Raw genomic sequence first — 12613 nt, 5'->3', positions numbered from 1 at the left:
GCCCCACCATGAAATTCATATCGTTTATTTCTAAACGCTGCCATATATAACCACACCCATTGCATATATTGCTTACACCTTTATAGTACTACGTTTAGTACTGTATCTTTTATCAATCGGTCACGTTAATATAGGTAAGTGATCGTTGTAGTGTCCGTTGGCCCTCGAGTTCGAGTTTTTAGTATTTTATACTACACATATTCATATATTACAGGTAAATATGGCGGTTAAGGAGAAGAAGTCGAAGGAGGCCGTGATGCGTGCGGCCATGGCCTCTCGCGGTAAAAGGAAGAAGTGGGTTAAGGTTAAGACCAAGGACAAGGCTAACCACGCTGTGTTTTTCGACAAGGCCACTTATGATAAATTGATGAGTGACATTCCGAAGGCTCGTTTGATCACAATTTCTACTATTGTTGACAAACTCAAGGTGAATGCTTCTATGGCCAGGAAGGCCTTGGCCCACCTTGAAGAGCAGAAGCTCATCAAGCCTGTGTGTGATCAGCACCATGCTCAAAGGCTTTACACTAAGGCTTAAGCGTGTCTTCTTTATGATGAAACAGTATCCTCAGTGCTCTGCACGATGAAGGTTTGTCATAGTTACACTGAAAGGAGGCATATGACACCGCTAATATCTAATCACCATTCATTCTACGTTATGTTAGTATACATGTGAAACTATTATATGTCATGTTTGTCTCCTTTGTATACCCTTCAGCAACATGTTTGCGATAGTAATACATCGTTGCCGCTATATGTTCAACGTAAATGTATAGGGTCTATTAATATCGGTTCTAGCAGGGCTGTACCATCTATAGACATACCAAGGGCGGCACCGACGATGAAATCGTCATCTGCTTGCGATTCTGTTCCAAAACCTACAAATGATTCCAGAATGGCGTTAGCAGATCTTCTAGGTGGAGGCCATTGGAAATCCGATGAGTTAGTTTTGGTTGCGATATTAGGCCTTTGCCTAATCACTTCATTAATGAAATGCTTTGAGTTCTCTATAACTACCTTAGGTGACGCATCACCTTCTGCAATTGGCACCTCAATGACACCAATTTGGTCAACTTCATAATCAAATTTCTTGTTTCCAGCTAGATATTTAAGTATTTGAAATGTTTCTACATTTATGGGTAACGCCCTAAACTGTACGGAGTTAGCGCTGCTCATTCGTCTAACTGCATCGAGCAGATTGGATGCCAGAGTACCCTCTTTCATATTAGGCATTAGTTTTTTCGGTCCTAGTATACGAGCAACTTTAACCAATTTCGGCATATGTACAGTTGTAGTAACGCACGTATCAAAATTAGTCCAGCCACCTGCTATTCGTTCAAGGATGTTGTCTAGACCTGCGTAGGCAGCTCCACACTCAATTGCCAGCCTTGCTTCGTCATCTTCGCATATGGCAACTACTTTCGGCTTAGGACCAACCGGATGTGGCAGCATAGTCATACCACGCAATGCTACTCTCTTAACATCTACCTTTGTCCATAGGTTGAATGTATGCTGCTTCAGCTGTTTAGATGATATCGTTTCAGCGCATTTGAAACTTCTTAGCACCTCTAAAGCCTGTGAAGGTGTTGCAAGCTGCGTTACAAATTTTAACTTTTCCGTGTCTACATTGTCCGTGGACTCATCGTGATCCGATTTATTAGAAACTATTATCTTCTTAGTTCTTTTGTGAGCAGCACGTTTGCGTGTTTCTATATAAAACGGCAAATACTTCTTACAACGTGTCTGCTGTTTCATCCATTGCATATTATCTATGAACATACGAAATCCTAGCGTTTCAGTGTGTAGCATCTTCTGCGATATTGAATTCAACAGATTCGTCATGTTTTATACACATATGATTAACACATCGACAAAAATTTTTATTTATGATTCCATTGTGAAATCGTAATATCTGAGGGTCCACAACGTGTCGAAGATGTGCTGTAGATGATAATGGTGTGTTTTCAGGATTCGGCCCCGTGGTTCGAAAAGGTTATTTATATTATAACATAATATTGTTTACACTGTATATATAGATTATATCTAATAAATATGTACTATTAAGGGATTATAGGTGGCCTACCTAGCGGCCATTTCGAGGGTGAAGGAAGCCTACGGTTGTTATCAAGTGTTATACGGGGGTATTTAGTTCAAAGTTTTTGTCAAACATGGAGGAATTGAGGACGGATTATTGGGATCGTTACGTTTCACTTAGCCATTTTCTTTTGGCATTTTCTGTAGGATATGTGACGCGTAACGCTTCCGGGTTTTATGAATTCATTGTTTTCTATATGTCTAACAAGACTTGTGTAGCTGTGATGTACAACTATTTACTTATGTGGTTCATTGTTATGTCTATTTTGTTTGTTCGCATATTTTTGGGACGTTTGTCTCAAATGGAGCGTGAACAGCTTTACGAAATGACCCGGAACTACATAATGGATGCAATACTTTTTATTATCCTATCTAAACCAAGGTTCAACGGCAACGATATTCCCATTACTACGCTTACAAAGTCTATTATCTCCTTAGTTGTTCTAAAGTGCTTCCACATTCTGGTACACGTACGCGAAGCGAATCTTTTCCAAGTGGATGTGCCGAATTTTGTCACATTGTTAAGGTATCTAACATTTGTATACATCCTATCCATGGTGGATTCTTACTTCATAACATCTTTATTCAAGGACTTGACATGGAAAAACACGTTTACAATATGGTTGTTATTTGAAATCGTGGCAATGATGCTCATATGCGTTTTCAGTACAACAAGGATATTAGTAAACTCAATGGACTATTATTATGACGACGGACTCCAGAACAAAACTACAGTGTTATTCTATGTTGAATTATGTCATGATGTCGTGAGCTTATTTGGCTTTATTCTTTTCATGCTGATATTTTATATACATAACCCAAATCATTTGCCCCTATATATGTTAATTGACATATTACACGTTTTCAAGAACTTATTTGAGCGGATTCGTATGTTGAAACAATATCGCAAAATTTTGGAGTCAATTGAAACACGATACTCCAAGCCAACAAATGAAGAAAAGGAACGCGACGGTACATGTATCATATGTCGTGATGAGTTTGATGATGATTGTAGAAAGATTGATTGTGGGCACATTTTCCATTTATCTTGCCTGAAATCTTGGTTATTTCAGCATTCCACTTGTCCAACATGCCGTACTCCGATTGAAAGTGATCATACCGCCCATTCGCATGAACATAGTACTGCACGTAGGATATTGGCATTAGAAATTCGTACTCGCAGGTTCATTCGTCGTACATGGCGTCGTGTATCAACGTTTATAGCGAACAAGATTTTCCGTCGCCGAAGGAAGGATGATCCAGAGTCTGTTAAGGAAAAACTTATTAACTACTCAGCTCCAATGATGAAATTAATATTAGATAAAACTGCGAATCGAAGGTTAATATATGAGTTTTTTGTACAGAAACCAGATGAAAGCAATCTTAAAGAGAATGAGGCCCATGAATCTGGGATAGAGCCCTCAAATGTAATCCAGGAAAATAATGGCATTGATATACAAAAACAAGTGGATTCACCAGATCAATCGAGTGATGTTAAACGTCAGACTAGTGAATCTTCAATTGATACACCAATCGATAGAGACCTTGCAAGAGGTTTTTCTCAACTGTCTGCCGATAGCATATTACAGTCTATTGCATGCTCTCCTGTAAATGCGTCGACATCTGGTAACCGTCATGCTGACCTTTCATTCGACTTTACATCTACAACCGAAATTACGAAGCCACGTAGGCGTGGTAGTTTTATTAAATCGTGGTTCAGGAAGCGTTTCAGCAGATCGTCATTGGATTCGAATATATCCAAGAATAACGAATCACCTGTTAAAGAAACTGCAAGTTCTGTGTCCGATCGTAGTAATAGGCTTAAAAGACTGTTTTCTGGTGGTTTGGACTTCAAGAGGTTCGGCTCTAGTAAAAGAAGTGACCGGTCTGATTCCAACTCCTCTCGTACTCTTGATCAATTTAATCCGGAAGTGTATTCTATGGAACATCTTGATAGCTCTTCTGAACAACAAGAATGGGAAGACATGCCTAATCCAGTTGTTGACACAACAGAGGAGATAAAATCTGTAAATGTTCCAGCCTTGCATACTATAAATAACAATGAATCCCATACTCAGTCTGAAATTGATGCTAACAATGTTCCCGATGAGCCGGTTACCAATAAAGAAATGGATGATAATAAGGAAGATATTGTAGAGCGCATAGAATTGCCAGGTATCGTTGTGCGTGGGCTTACTGATGGCCAAAATCTGAATTTTAAGATGCACACTTCAGCAGCAAAATTAATGCGTAAACTTAGAATCTTACGAAATAGGCTGGAGCAACTTCATAGAAGTTATAATATTGTCGTCACAACAAACGACAACGAAGCACGAGGTGGCAATGAATCCCTAGATGATCCTGAAGATAAAATAAACAAAGATCCATTGGATGGCGTGAATCAATCAGAAAGAAGTAATGACTGCATGGATCCTAAATACGATCAGGATAGTAAGCCAACTGATGGCCATAGCTCCACTGGGAATATAGACTTTTTTGACGAGGATTATCATACGGAATCGTGTAAAAGGGCTATGGCTGCTAGAAAGGAGGAAGCAAAAGCTCAGGAGTTGACAAAAAAACCTACCGAAACAGATATATCATTGATCAGGCGTATAAGGATAGCGAAATTCTCTAAAGATTCAGATACTGAATCTGTAGCACAGGGCCCACCTGAATCAGAAAATGCAGACAAACCCGTTAGTTATGTAGATGAAGATGGTATGTATCATTGTTCTTGTGGTAGAATGTTCGACGACAACCCTCCCCCTCCACCACCACCTAAGAATGATGTGACAAATGTGGAGGCTTCTGATACAAGCGAACCACCGGAATCAAATAGGTCAACTACAAATCCGTCAACGACGAACTCTAACTTTTACGTATTACAAGGGCTTAATCTAGCCGTGGAAGGCGAATTAAGATCGAATGTAGTGGTTCGTGCATTCGATGTATGGTCAACTGTAAATGAAAGTAACACTAATGTAAGACGGTCCACAACGAATAGGACTGCAGCTATACAAGTTGAGGCTCTAAACAAACTTATACAGGAACTCCAATTTCTCGAAGAGCATAATATTGACATATTGTTACCAACTGACTCGTCATTTGACGAGAAATTGGCATCTATTATATCGGAAGATCGCATGCCTGCGTACAAACGAGATTTGTTCTTGAGCTACCTCAAGATGCTTCGTATGTGGTTTCTTTGTACACAGGGCATCGCGTTAAGAGATTTGTCTAACGGCTCATTGCTCGACACTACTAGATACCGATTATCCAGTTCTACGAGCGAACGCCAAAGAAACGTGTTACAGCATCTGTTGGAAAGTATAAATTGTTATAAAATATCAAAAACTGATATCGAGGGATTGCATAACAAGTACACGCAGCGTTCGACAAATTATCAAAATTATATGGCGAGATTACTAAACGTGGGTGTTCCTGTTGATCTACTAGACAGTATGGTATCTAACATGTCCATCATGGACACCATATTTTCCACAGAGATGGATAAGTTAGACAAGTAATCTAATCGGTTTTTAAATGTGATATATCATTGTTTCCCGTGGAAAGTAGTATTCAGCCTTTGTTTTATCCACAGCACTATAGGGGAAAACAACACCTGCTTAGATACTACATTGACCCATCGCGTATGATGTTATTCACAACACATTTCAATTATTTTTATACACATCATTTTTAAACAAGATGTGTAAATGATACCAATTGCCATTTTATAAATAAACAAACATTTGGTTAGAATGTCAGCCATGACACATCGAAGGCACCCGGTGCACATTAAATGAAACATGTTATAGAAGTTATTTTACAGAAAGCATTATGATGTGACTTTATTACTATCCAAATACATTTGTAAATAATGGACGAATACCAGAATCAGTTATTCGCAGCTTCGCTTGCCGAAGGTATGTTTACGTTACGTTGCGATTGACCATTTTTGTTCTGCTATGTTTTCCTTATATATACCTCATCATTCTTGTGCAGACCCGAGATTGCCTTATGCTATTAATGTTAAAAATGCAGCTCTGTTATACGAGGTATTTCAACGTGTTGGTGCGTTGGATATTCACTTCGGTCTTCAACAAGATGTAAATTATTTTGATTATCCACTTTCCCATCGTACACATTCAGTGAATAAATCGGATAAAGGAGGTCTAAATGTTGAATTAAGCAACCGCTATAGTTCATTAAATAGCAAATACCGTGGTGGTACTGTAATTGAAGAGCCAGTGACCAAGATATTCTCGGTGGATGAAAAGTTTAGATCGAGACTTTTAGATCGTGAGAAGTTAATGTGTGGACCAAGTAGTGAGAGGCACAGTAATGTTGTTGAACAGGATATTACCAATGCAGATGCTGGAGATGATGATATAAATGAAGCGGACACTGTGGATCATCATGTCGAGACAGTTACTGAAAAAGAACAATTACTTAATACGGTTGAATGCAAATCAATAGAGATAAATAAACAGTTTTCCAACGGGAAAAGCGTAAGGTTTCCTTCTGTGGAAACAAATGTGTCAGAGGCCAGTGTACATTCGCCCAATGCTCCTACTGTTAAGGAATATAATTCACCTAGACATACAACGAAACTAGAGGAAAGTCAAATAAGCGTTATCGACTCACCAGGAAACTCACTACCTGAAAAGAGCGACGAGTTAATGTACGCGGAATCATTGCGCATTAGTAAGTTAAACTGGGGAGGGCATCAACCAACCGAATCCTGGGATGTACAACAGGGAACTGATTGTCAATTGATGAAGCAATGTGAGGACGTTACAAAGAACTGTTTACTCAGGGAAAATGTTCCAACAAAACGTTTAAGGTTCGCCGTCTGGTTTGAAAGATGGCTATTACCAAATATTAAAGCATCGGCAACCATATTGCGTGATACATTTCTTCAATGTAGCGGTGGTGTTGAACAATATTTCACACCACTCAAATTGGTTCGACCTAACAAAAAATTTAATCAAGTTTTCCTATCCAGCCTGGAATATGCTATTTTAAAAGATGATCTTACTAGAAGCTATTTTTATATAACAGACGATCACAAGGAACATATGATGTTGCGTGAATTAGATGATTTCCGAAGATTTAACATGAGGAAACGGATAACATTCGACGAGTTCTGCCGTCATTTTCATCCTTATATATCTAGGAATCCTGAAGACTATATGCGTAACAAAGACGTTGACACAGCTGACGAGGCCTTACAACGAAGAGCGTTGCAAATAATATTGCAAAAGAATCTTTATGGTCTATCGATCGAAAAACCAAATGAGTTCTTCAACAAGCAGTGTATTTTAAAGCCATTCCAAATTCTTGAGCCTATCCCCAAGAAATGATAATGACTAGATGTATTTCTATACATTCTGGTTGTTGTTGCGTTATATAACGTATATCGAATGTAGAATCACACCCTTACAAATACACATCGGGTGTAACACTTAACTAAGAAATATATCTTTCGATTGTAGGTTTTATATATATATAAATGTCTATACACACAACATTTGTTGAATTAGTATCGCAATATGTCGTAATATTGATAAATAATTCGTGAATATTCTATATCACTTAATAAATTTTAAAAAATGGAGAATAAAAAACGACCTCGTAAGCGAAAGGTGAAAAATATAAGCAACACTGTATTGAATAAATCAGATGGAGCCCATGTGCAACAGTTGCTTGATGAGGGTTTTGTTTATGGAAGGTCGCTGCCCTTGAGTCGCATCAAAAGGTTGATAAGAAATCATGCGTTAGACTTGAACCAATTGAATAATGGAAATACGGTTATGCAACTAAATGGTTTCATTGATACAATTATAGACTTCATAAAAAATGTTCCTACATCGAGGTTAAACGACTCCATATTGAAGGATGAACGTTATTCCAAGTTTTTCAAGTGTGGTTTCCAATCATATTGGTCAGACTACAACTATGGAGCAGTGGATAAAGTCTTAAAAACGGGATCTGCAGCAATAGGTTATGTGAATCATGAATCTCCTACTATCGACTTATCAATTGAGCTGCCATCTTCGATCTTCAACCCAAAAGATTACATCAACTATCGGTATCTTAACAAACGCAATGCCTGGTTATGCAAACTATATGATGATATGCAGTCTTTACTTTGTGCTGATGACTTCCGTAAACAATTTGGAGAGAACATAACCAGTTCATTGGACTATGACAATTACAAGGTGAAGATACACCTCATTTTCAGTGTAAATAATATAAGATTTTTGATACGTATAGGTGCACACATACCTTCAAATACTTTCAAAATAAGTCCATTGGAAATAAATCGCAACAACGTCAGGATACCAACGACGACACTGGTTGATATCAATGAAAGCGAACAGTCTAATACATTATGGCCAACTCCTACTTATAACAGTTCTATTTCAGAGGATCTTCAAAGAGACGCTATTGAATCCAGAATAACGGAAACAAATCATAAATACAGGCGCATGAAAGACGCTTTTACTTTATTAAGTGTTTGGGCTACCAAACAAGGTGTGTCACATGTGACTAATCTTCCTTATTTATTGAACGCTATGAATACGGATTCGGGAAACAATCATAGATTGGATATGGAAATCAACAGTGGTTTAACTGACACTTTTTGGTTGCTTCTTTTGGTACATGTCATTGAGATAAATAAGTATCCATGCGACGTGGAGTCTTTTCCATTATTTCTCGCTTGTTTGAAGTTCTTGGCATCAATGGATACAAAAAAACATATTTATATTCTTGGGTCCAAAAAAACAGAAATAATGTCTAATGAAGCTACTGTGCCAGGGAATACTGAGTTCGTCACAGAAAATCATGATATATTCATACCACAGTTTTATACTGATCGTGATAAATCGCATAACATATGTCATCAGACAGTATTTGTTTTACAGGAACTTATTGATAAAGCAAGGATATCCGTTGGTGCTACAGACTACATGTCTAGTCCATTCCTTTATGGGCAATTGTTTGAAATTAGCTGTGATATAAAATGCCACTATGATATCATATTTTACATACCTGAATGCCCAAAGGTGAAGAGTAAACTATGGGAATTAAGAGTCCACGAATATACCGCGTGGAACCTAAAACACGTTCTTGAATATGGGCTGAAGGATCGATTACGTTATATTCATTTTCGATATACGCATGAAGGTGCTCTATTGGTAATGGTCAGTTTTGATGAGAACATTCAACGTTCTACCGATGTAGGCCCTCTTACTAGCTCGCCGGAATGTACTTATTTCCGCAATTTTTGGGGTACATTAGTTGAAACAAGAAGCTTTGATGATGGATCTATATCAGAATGTTTGCTGTGGGATAAAGTCATCCAAGGTGAACCTCCATGTCGCAATTCCGCTGTAAGCCTGCAAATTTGCTCCGGTATTAACGTAAATTTACGTATAATCCAGTTGCTATTAAAATTGCATTTTACTGATTTATCGATTGTTGATATTAACGGTGACACAAAGAAACGTAAATTTGATGGGAACAGCCACAACAGGCAAACTATATACGTCCACTCTCCAATGGTTGAAGTAAATCCACGATTGCTCAATAGCTACAGGTCTTCTTTAATGAATCTATTCAATGATCTTAATGGTATATTAAGATCATTGAGAAATGTTCCGCTTAGTGTCTGTAATGTATATACATGTAGTCCTGAATTTGCCTATATCGATTTTGGACCTTCTGATTTAAGACATAGAGTGCTGATTGAATTGGAGAGCTCAAATAAATGGCCAAACGAACCTAAGGCTATTGCTGGTGTAAAGGTGGCGCTGGCCATTGCCATTTTAAAAGAGCTTAATAAGAAGCATGGAATAAAGTCAAACATCACCGTTGATGGCGAAATGGAAATTGAATTTCACAAAGTTAAATTGAGTATGAAAATGTTATGCCAATGTGAGTATCTTCCTATAGTTAAAAGTATACGAGATTTTGACCCAGATACTGACACGCCTCCTACAGAAGATGAGCTATCAGTTGTACGAGATTATTTTAGGTCTTTACATTTAGAAAGGTGTAAGGTGGTTGCCTTAAAATGCCCTAGTTACTCTGCTTCCGTACGTCTGTCAAAGGCATTTGCTGCAGATTGCCTGTTACCTAATAATGAATTCCTATGTGAAATGTCGAACTGTTTTATCTTCGGATCTAACGATTTTATGTTATCGCAAGCAACGTCAGGGTGGACTGGTTTCTATAGATTCCTTTACCTGGTAGCACACTATGATTGGATAACTCAACCCATGGTAATACGTGATGAGAAATTTAACTATGATTCATTGATTTTGAATAAACGGCAGTGGATGTCTTTCTTTTGGGTTAGCACGCCTGAAGACCCTTACTGTCTTGCTTCCAGGATGCCAACAGCACTTATGGCAAAAAGATTTATACTTCAATGCAGTAATTTCTTGAAAAGCAAGGAGATATACTCTATGAAACTCTTATCATACTTCAATGTAGATAGAGCTGGCTACAATTTTGTTATCACACTAGATAACATCTATCGCAAACTTAAATTTTCAGATGGTGCTAAAAATATAAAAGTCACATTTGACGAAGCCCAATATTTGTTGAATGTAGTACTGGATGAATTGCGGGACAATTTTGGAGGCTTGCTAGAAATCGCGTATAATGAATTACACTTCAATGGTTTTCACAGTGATCTGAAACATTTGCAGATATATGTCAAGATAAATCCACTTGCATGTATCCCATCGGAAGTAAATACAGCGAGTTACCCACTTGCTGAAATATCACATAACAACGTTAAATCCTATGTGCCTGACATTCAAGCTGTATTGGAGAGAATAAAAGAAATCACGTATGGATTGATAGTTGATGTGAAATTCATCTAACACAGGCATATATCTAATGATTACATTCTGATATTAGTGTTAGTTACAATTATTGTGTAGTGATATATGATACTCATTTTTTAGGATGTATATTTTCAGCAATGTTCTTCATTATAATGAATTTTTGTGGGATGCAAATAGCAATGAGTTGGTAAAAACCTGATCTTGCTTTTATGTTGTACTTGTCTCTTTAAAAGTTTCAGTTTTCTTGATATTATTGAAATCTCCAACCTACACTCTATTGGGTATGTGTCTATTTTTTTATATTTTTTGTATTTCATCTTTTCTATGATACCTTCTTCATTAAAATCTGATGTATACTCATCTTCTGAAAGCTCTGTTTCGTAATACATACTTTCATCAGTGGCTTCCGTTTCTGTTTTCTCCATTGGAGTGTCGCATAGAGGCTTAGCCCAACGTTTTTTGAAAAACAAATTCCTTTGTCTGCTGATACACTCCGCTGTTATATTATGCTCTGAACCACGATTTATACAACGTGATAATCTTTTGAATGTATTTCTTGTTATATTGAACAGTATTCTTTCAAGCACCATAAAGAACCTTCCTCTATAACATGTATTCATTGGAATTGTTGAACTTGTACAATGTGGTAGCGGGTAACGTGGAGGTACAATCTGTAGTAATGTATCGTGGTCCATAGACACGGTGGGAATGAGCTCGTGTTCAACTTCATCGGATGATTCATTTGCCCGATTACCAACAACAACATCATCATTGCAATATTTGCTTCCATCGACAATATTTACAAAATTAATTTCTGCGTTCCCTGTCAATAGTACATCATTGTTATCACTTATTTTTGATGCATCGTTTTCTACACCATCATTTTCATCATTCTTAGTAACTTCATTATTGGGTGTTTCCAGAATCTTGTATTCGACATCAGTAGATGTTCCATTGCAAAGCACATTAGTTAAAACTTCTTCTTCTGTAACAATAGTATTGCTACTTGTTTGTTTTTCAAATACTAACTTCGAATTAGATAACATTTCATGTTTCCCAACATTGTCATTCAGTTCCCTTGGATGATAAAACTTTTCTTCGATTCTGTTATTCCCAATGGATTTAATAGTACCACTATCAACTTTCTCGCACTTTTCTACGTCATTGTTGCAATTCGGAGTTATGATGCAAGAGTCTAAAAACATAACACGGGATCCATCATACTCGTGATTCAGAGTTTGGACATTATTATTAGCATCATAAAAACCATGAGCGCCACCGTCAGCATCGAATATATAAGTTCTTAAAGAATTAGCAGATGGTTCGTTCACTTCGTTATCCCTACTATCTAGAGGGCATGTGGTGTCCCAGTTTTTTAGAGCATTCGTCCTACTGATTACGTTTACTTGTCGACTACTTGATCTAAAATTGAAAATTCTTTTCCATGTGGAAGCTCTCTGTTCGAAATATTCTGATGAACTGCTAAGTGATGACATTGTTAAGATAGTTATGGTTTACTAATCAATAATAACATTAGCTGAGAATCAATGAATGTACGTTTCAACATATATCTATGGTACTTTTGATGATACAAGTGGTGAGTCTTAGAGGATTGACACAATAATAGGTGCTCTCATGTTCACTAGAAGCATTAG

General features: G+C 37.4%; 6 protein-coding genes across 6 annotated transcripts; 4 read left to right on the top strand and 2 right to left on the bottom strand.

The window, feature by feature from the left end:
* The first annotated feature begins 39 nt into the window (after positions 1-39).
* Positions 40-647, top strand: BBOV_IV010200 (putative ribosomal protein S25). The gene is made up of 2 exons (XM_001610892.1): positions 40-134; positions 215-647. Exon 2 carries the CDS (start codon positions 221-223, stop codon positions 533-535), a length of 315 nt encoding a protein of 104 aa, XP_001610942.1. The 5' UTR covers positions 40-134; positions 215-220; the 3' UTR covers positions 536-647.
* Positions 648-730: 83 nt separating this feature from the next.
* BBOV_IV010190 (Ribosomal protein L1p/L10e family protein) lies at positions 731-1873 on the bottom strand. The gene has a single exon (XM_001610891.2). The coding sequence runs from the start codon at positions 1837-1839 to the stop codon at positions 757-759; it is 1083 nt and encodes a 360-aa protein (XP_001610941.1). The 5' UTR covers positions 1840-1873; the 3' UTR covers positions 731-756.
* A 258-nt stretch (positions 1874-2131) lies between these two features.
* On the top strand, positions 2132-5646 carry BBOV_IV010180 (zinc finger C3HC4 type domain containing protein). The gene has a single exon (XM_001610890.2). It carries the CDS (start codon positions 2166-2168, stop codon positions 5619-5621), a length of 3456 nt encoding a protein of 1151 aa, XP_001610940.1. The 5' UTR covers positions 2132-2165; the 3' UTR covers positions 5622-5646.
* A 294-nt stretch (positions 5647-5940) lies between these two features.
* Positions 5941-7477, top strand: BBOV_IV010170 (uncharacterized protein). The gene is made up of 2 exons (XM_001610889.2): positions 5941-6020; positions 6100-7477. Exons 1-2 carry the CDS (start codon positions 5975-5977, stop codon positions 7458-7460), a joined length of 1407 nt encoding a protein of 468 aa, XP_001610939.1. The 5' UTR covers positions 5941-5974; the 3' UTR covers positions 7461-7477.
* A 198-nt stretch (positions 7478-7675) lies between these two features.
* On the top strand, positions 7676-11046 carry BBOV_IV010160 (Nrap (nnucleolar associated protein) family protein). Its single transcript, XM_001610888.2, has one exon. It carries the CDS (start codon positions 7710-7712, stop codon positions 10992-10994), a length of 3285 nt encoding a protein of 1094 aa, XP_001610938.1. The 5' UTR covers positions 7676-7709; the 3' UTR covers positions 10995-11046.
* A 9-nt stretch (positions 11047-11055) lies between these two features.
* On the bottom strand, positions 11056-12488 carry BBOV_IV010150 (uncharacterized protein). The gene has a single exon (XM_001610887.2). It carries the CDS (start codon positions 12452-12454, stop codon positions 11090-11092), a length of 1365 nt encoding a protein of 454 aa, XP_001610937.1. The 5' UTR covers positions 12455-12488; the 3' UTR covers positions 11056-11089.
* Positions 12489-12613: the final 125 nt, after the last annotated feature.

Source organism: Babesia bovis (genome assembly GCF_000165395.2).
Source record: "Babesia bovis T2Bo chromosome 4 map unlocalized Chr4_1, whole genome shotgun sequence".
NCBI lineage: Eukaryota > Apicomplexa > Aconoidasida > Piroplasmida > Babesiidae > Babesia > Babesia bovis.
Note: the sequence above shows the minus strand (reverse complement) of the source record. Positions and strands in the feature narration are given on the sequence as shown.

What these genes read in the sequence shown, in the direction of transcription:
- BBOV_IV010200 (XM_001610892.1), top strand. Translation starts at nt 221, where the DNA reads ATGGCGGTTAAGGAGAAGAAGTCGAAGGAGGCCGTGATGCGTGCGGCC.
- BBOV_IV010190 (XM_001610891.2), bottom strand. Translation starts at nt 1,839, where the DNA reads ATGACGAATCTGTTGAATTCAATATCGCAGAAGATGCTACACACTGAA.
- BBOV_IV010180 (XM_001610890.2), top strand. Translation starts at nt 2,166, where the DNA reads ATGGAGGAATTGAGGACGGATTATTGGGATCGTTACGTTTCACTTAGC.
- BBOV_IV010170 (XM_001610889.2), top strand. Translation starts at nt 5,975, where the DNA reads ATGGACGAATACCAGAATCAGTTATTCGCAGCTTCGCTTGCCGAAG. An exon ending in CGCAGCTTCGCTTGCCGAAG is followed by an intron (nt 6,021 to 6,099) that starts GTATGTTTACGT and finishes ATTCTTGTGCAG; the next exon opens with ACCCGAGATTGCCTTATGCT.
- BBOV_IV010160 (XM_001610888.2), top strand. Translation starts at nt 7,710, where the DNA reads ATGGAGAATAAAAAACGACCTCGTAAGCGAAAGGTGAAAAATATAAGC.
- BBOV_IV010150 (XM_001610887.2), bottom strand. Translation starts at nt 12,454, where the DNA reads ATGTCATCACTTAGCAGTTCATCAGAATATTTCGAACAGAGAGCTTCC.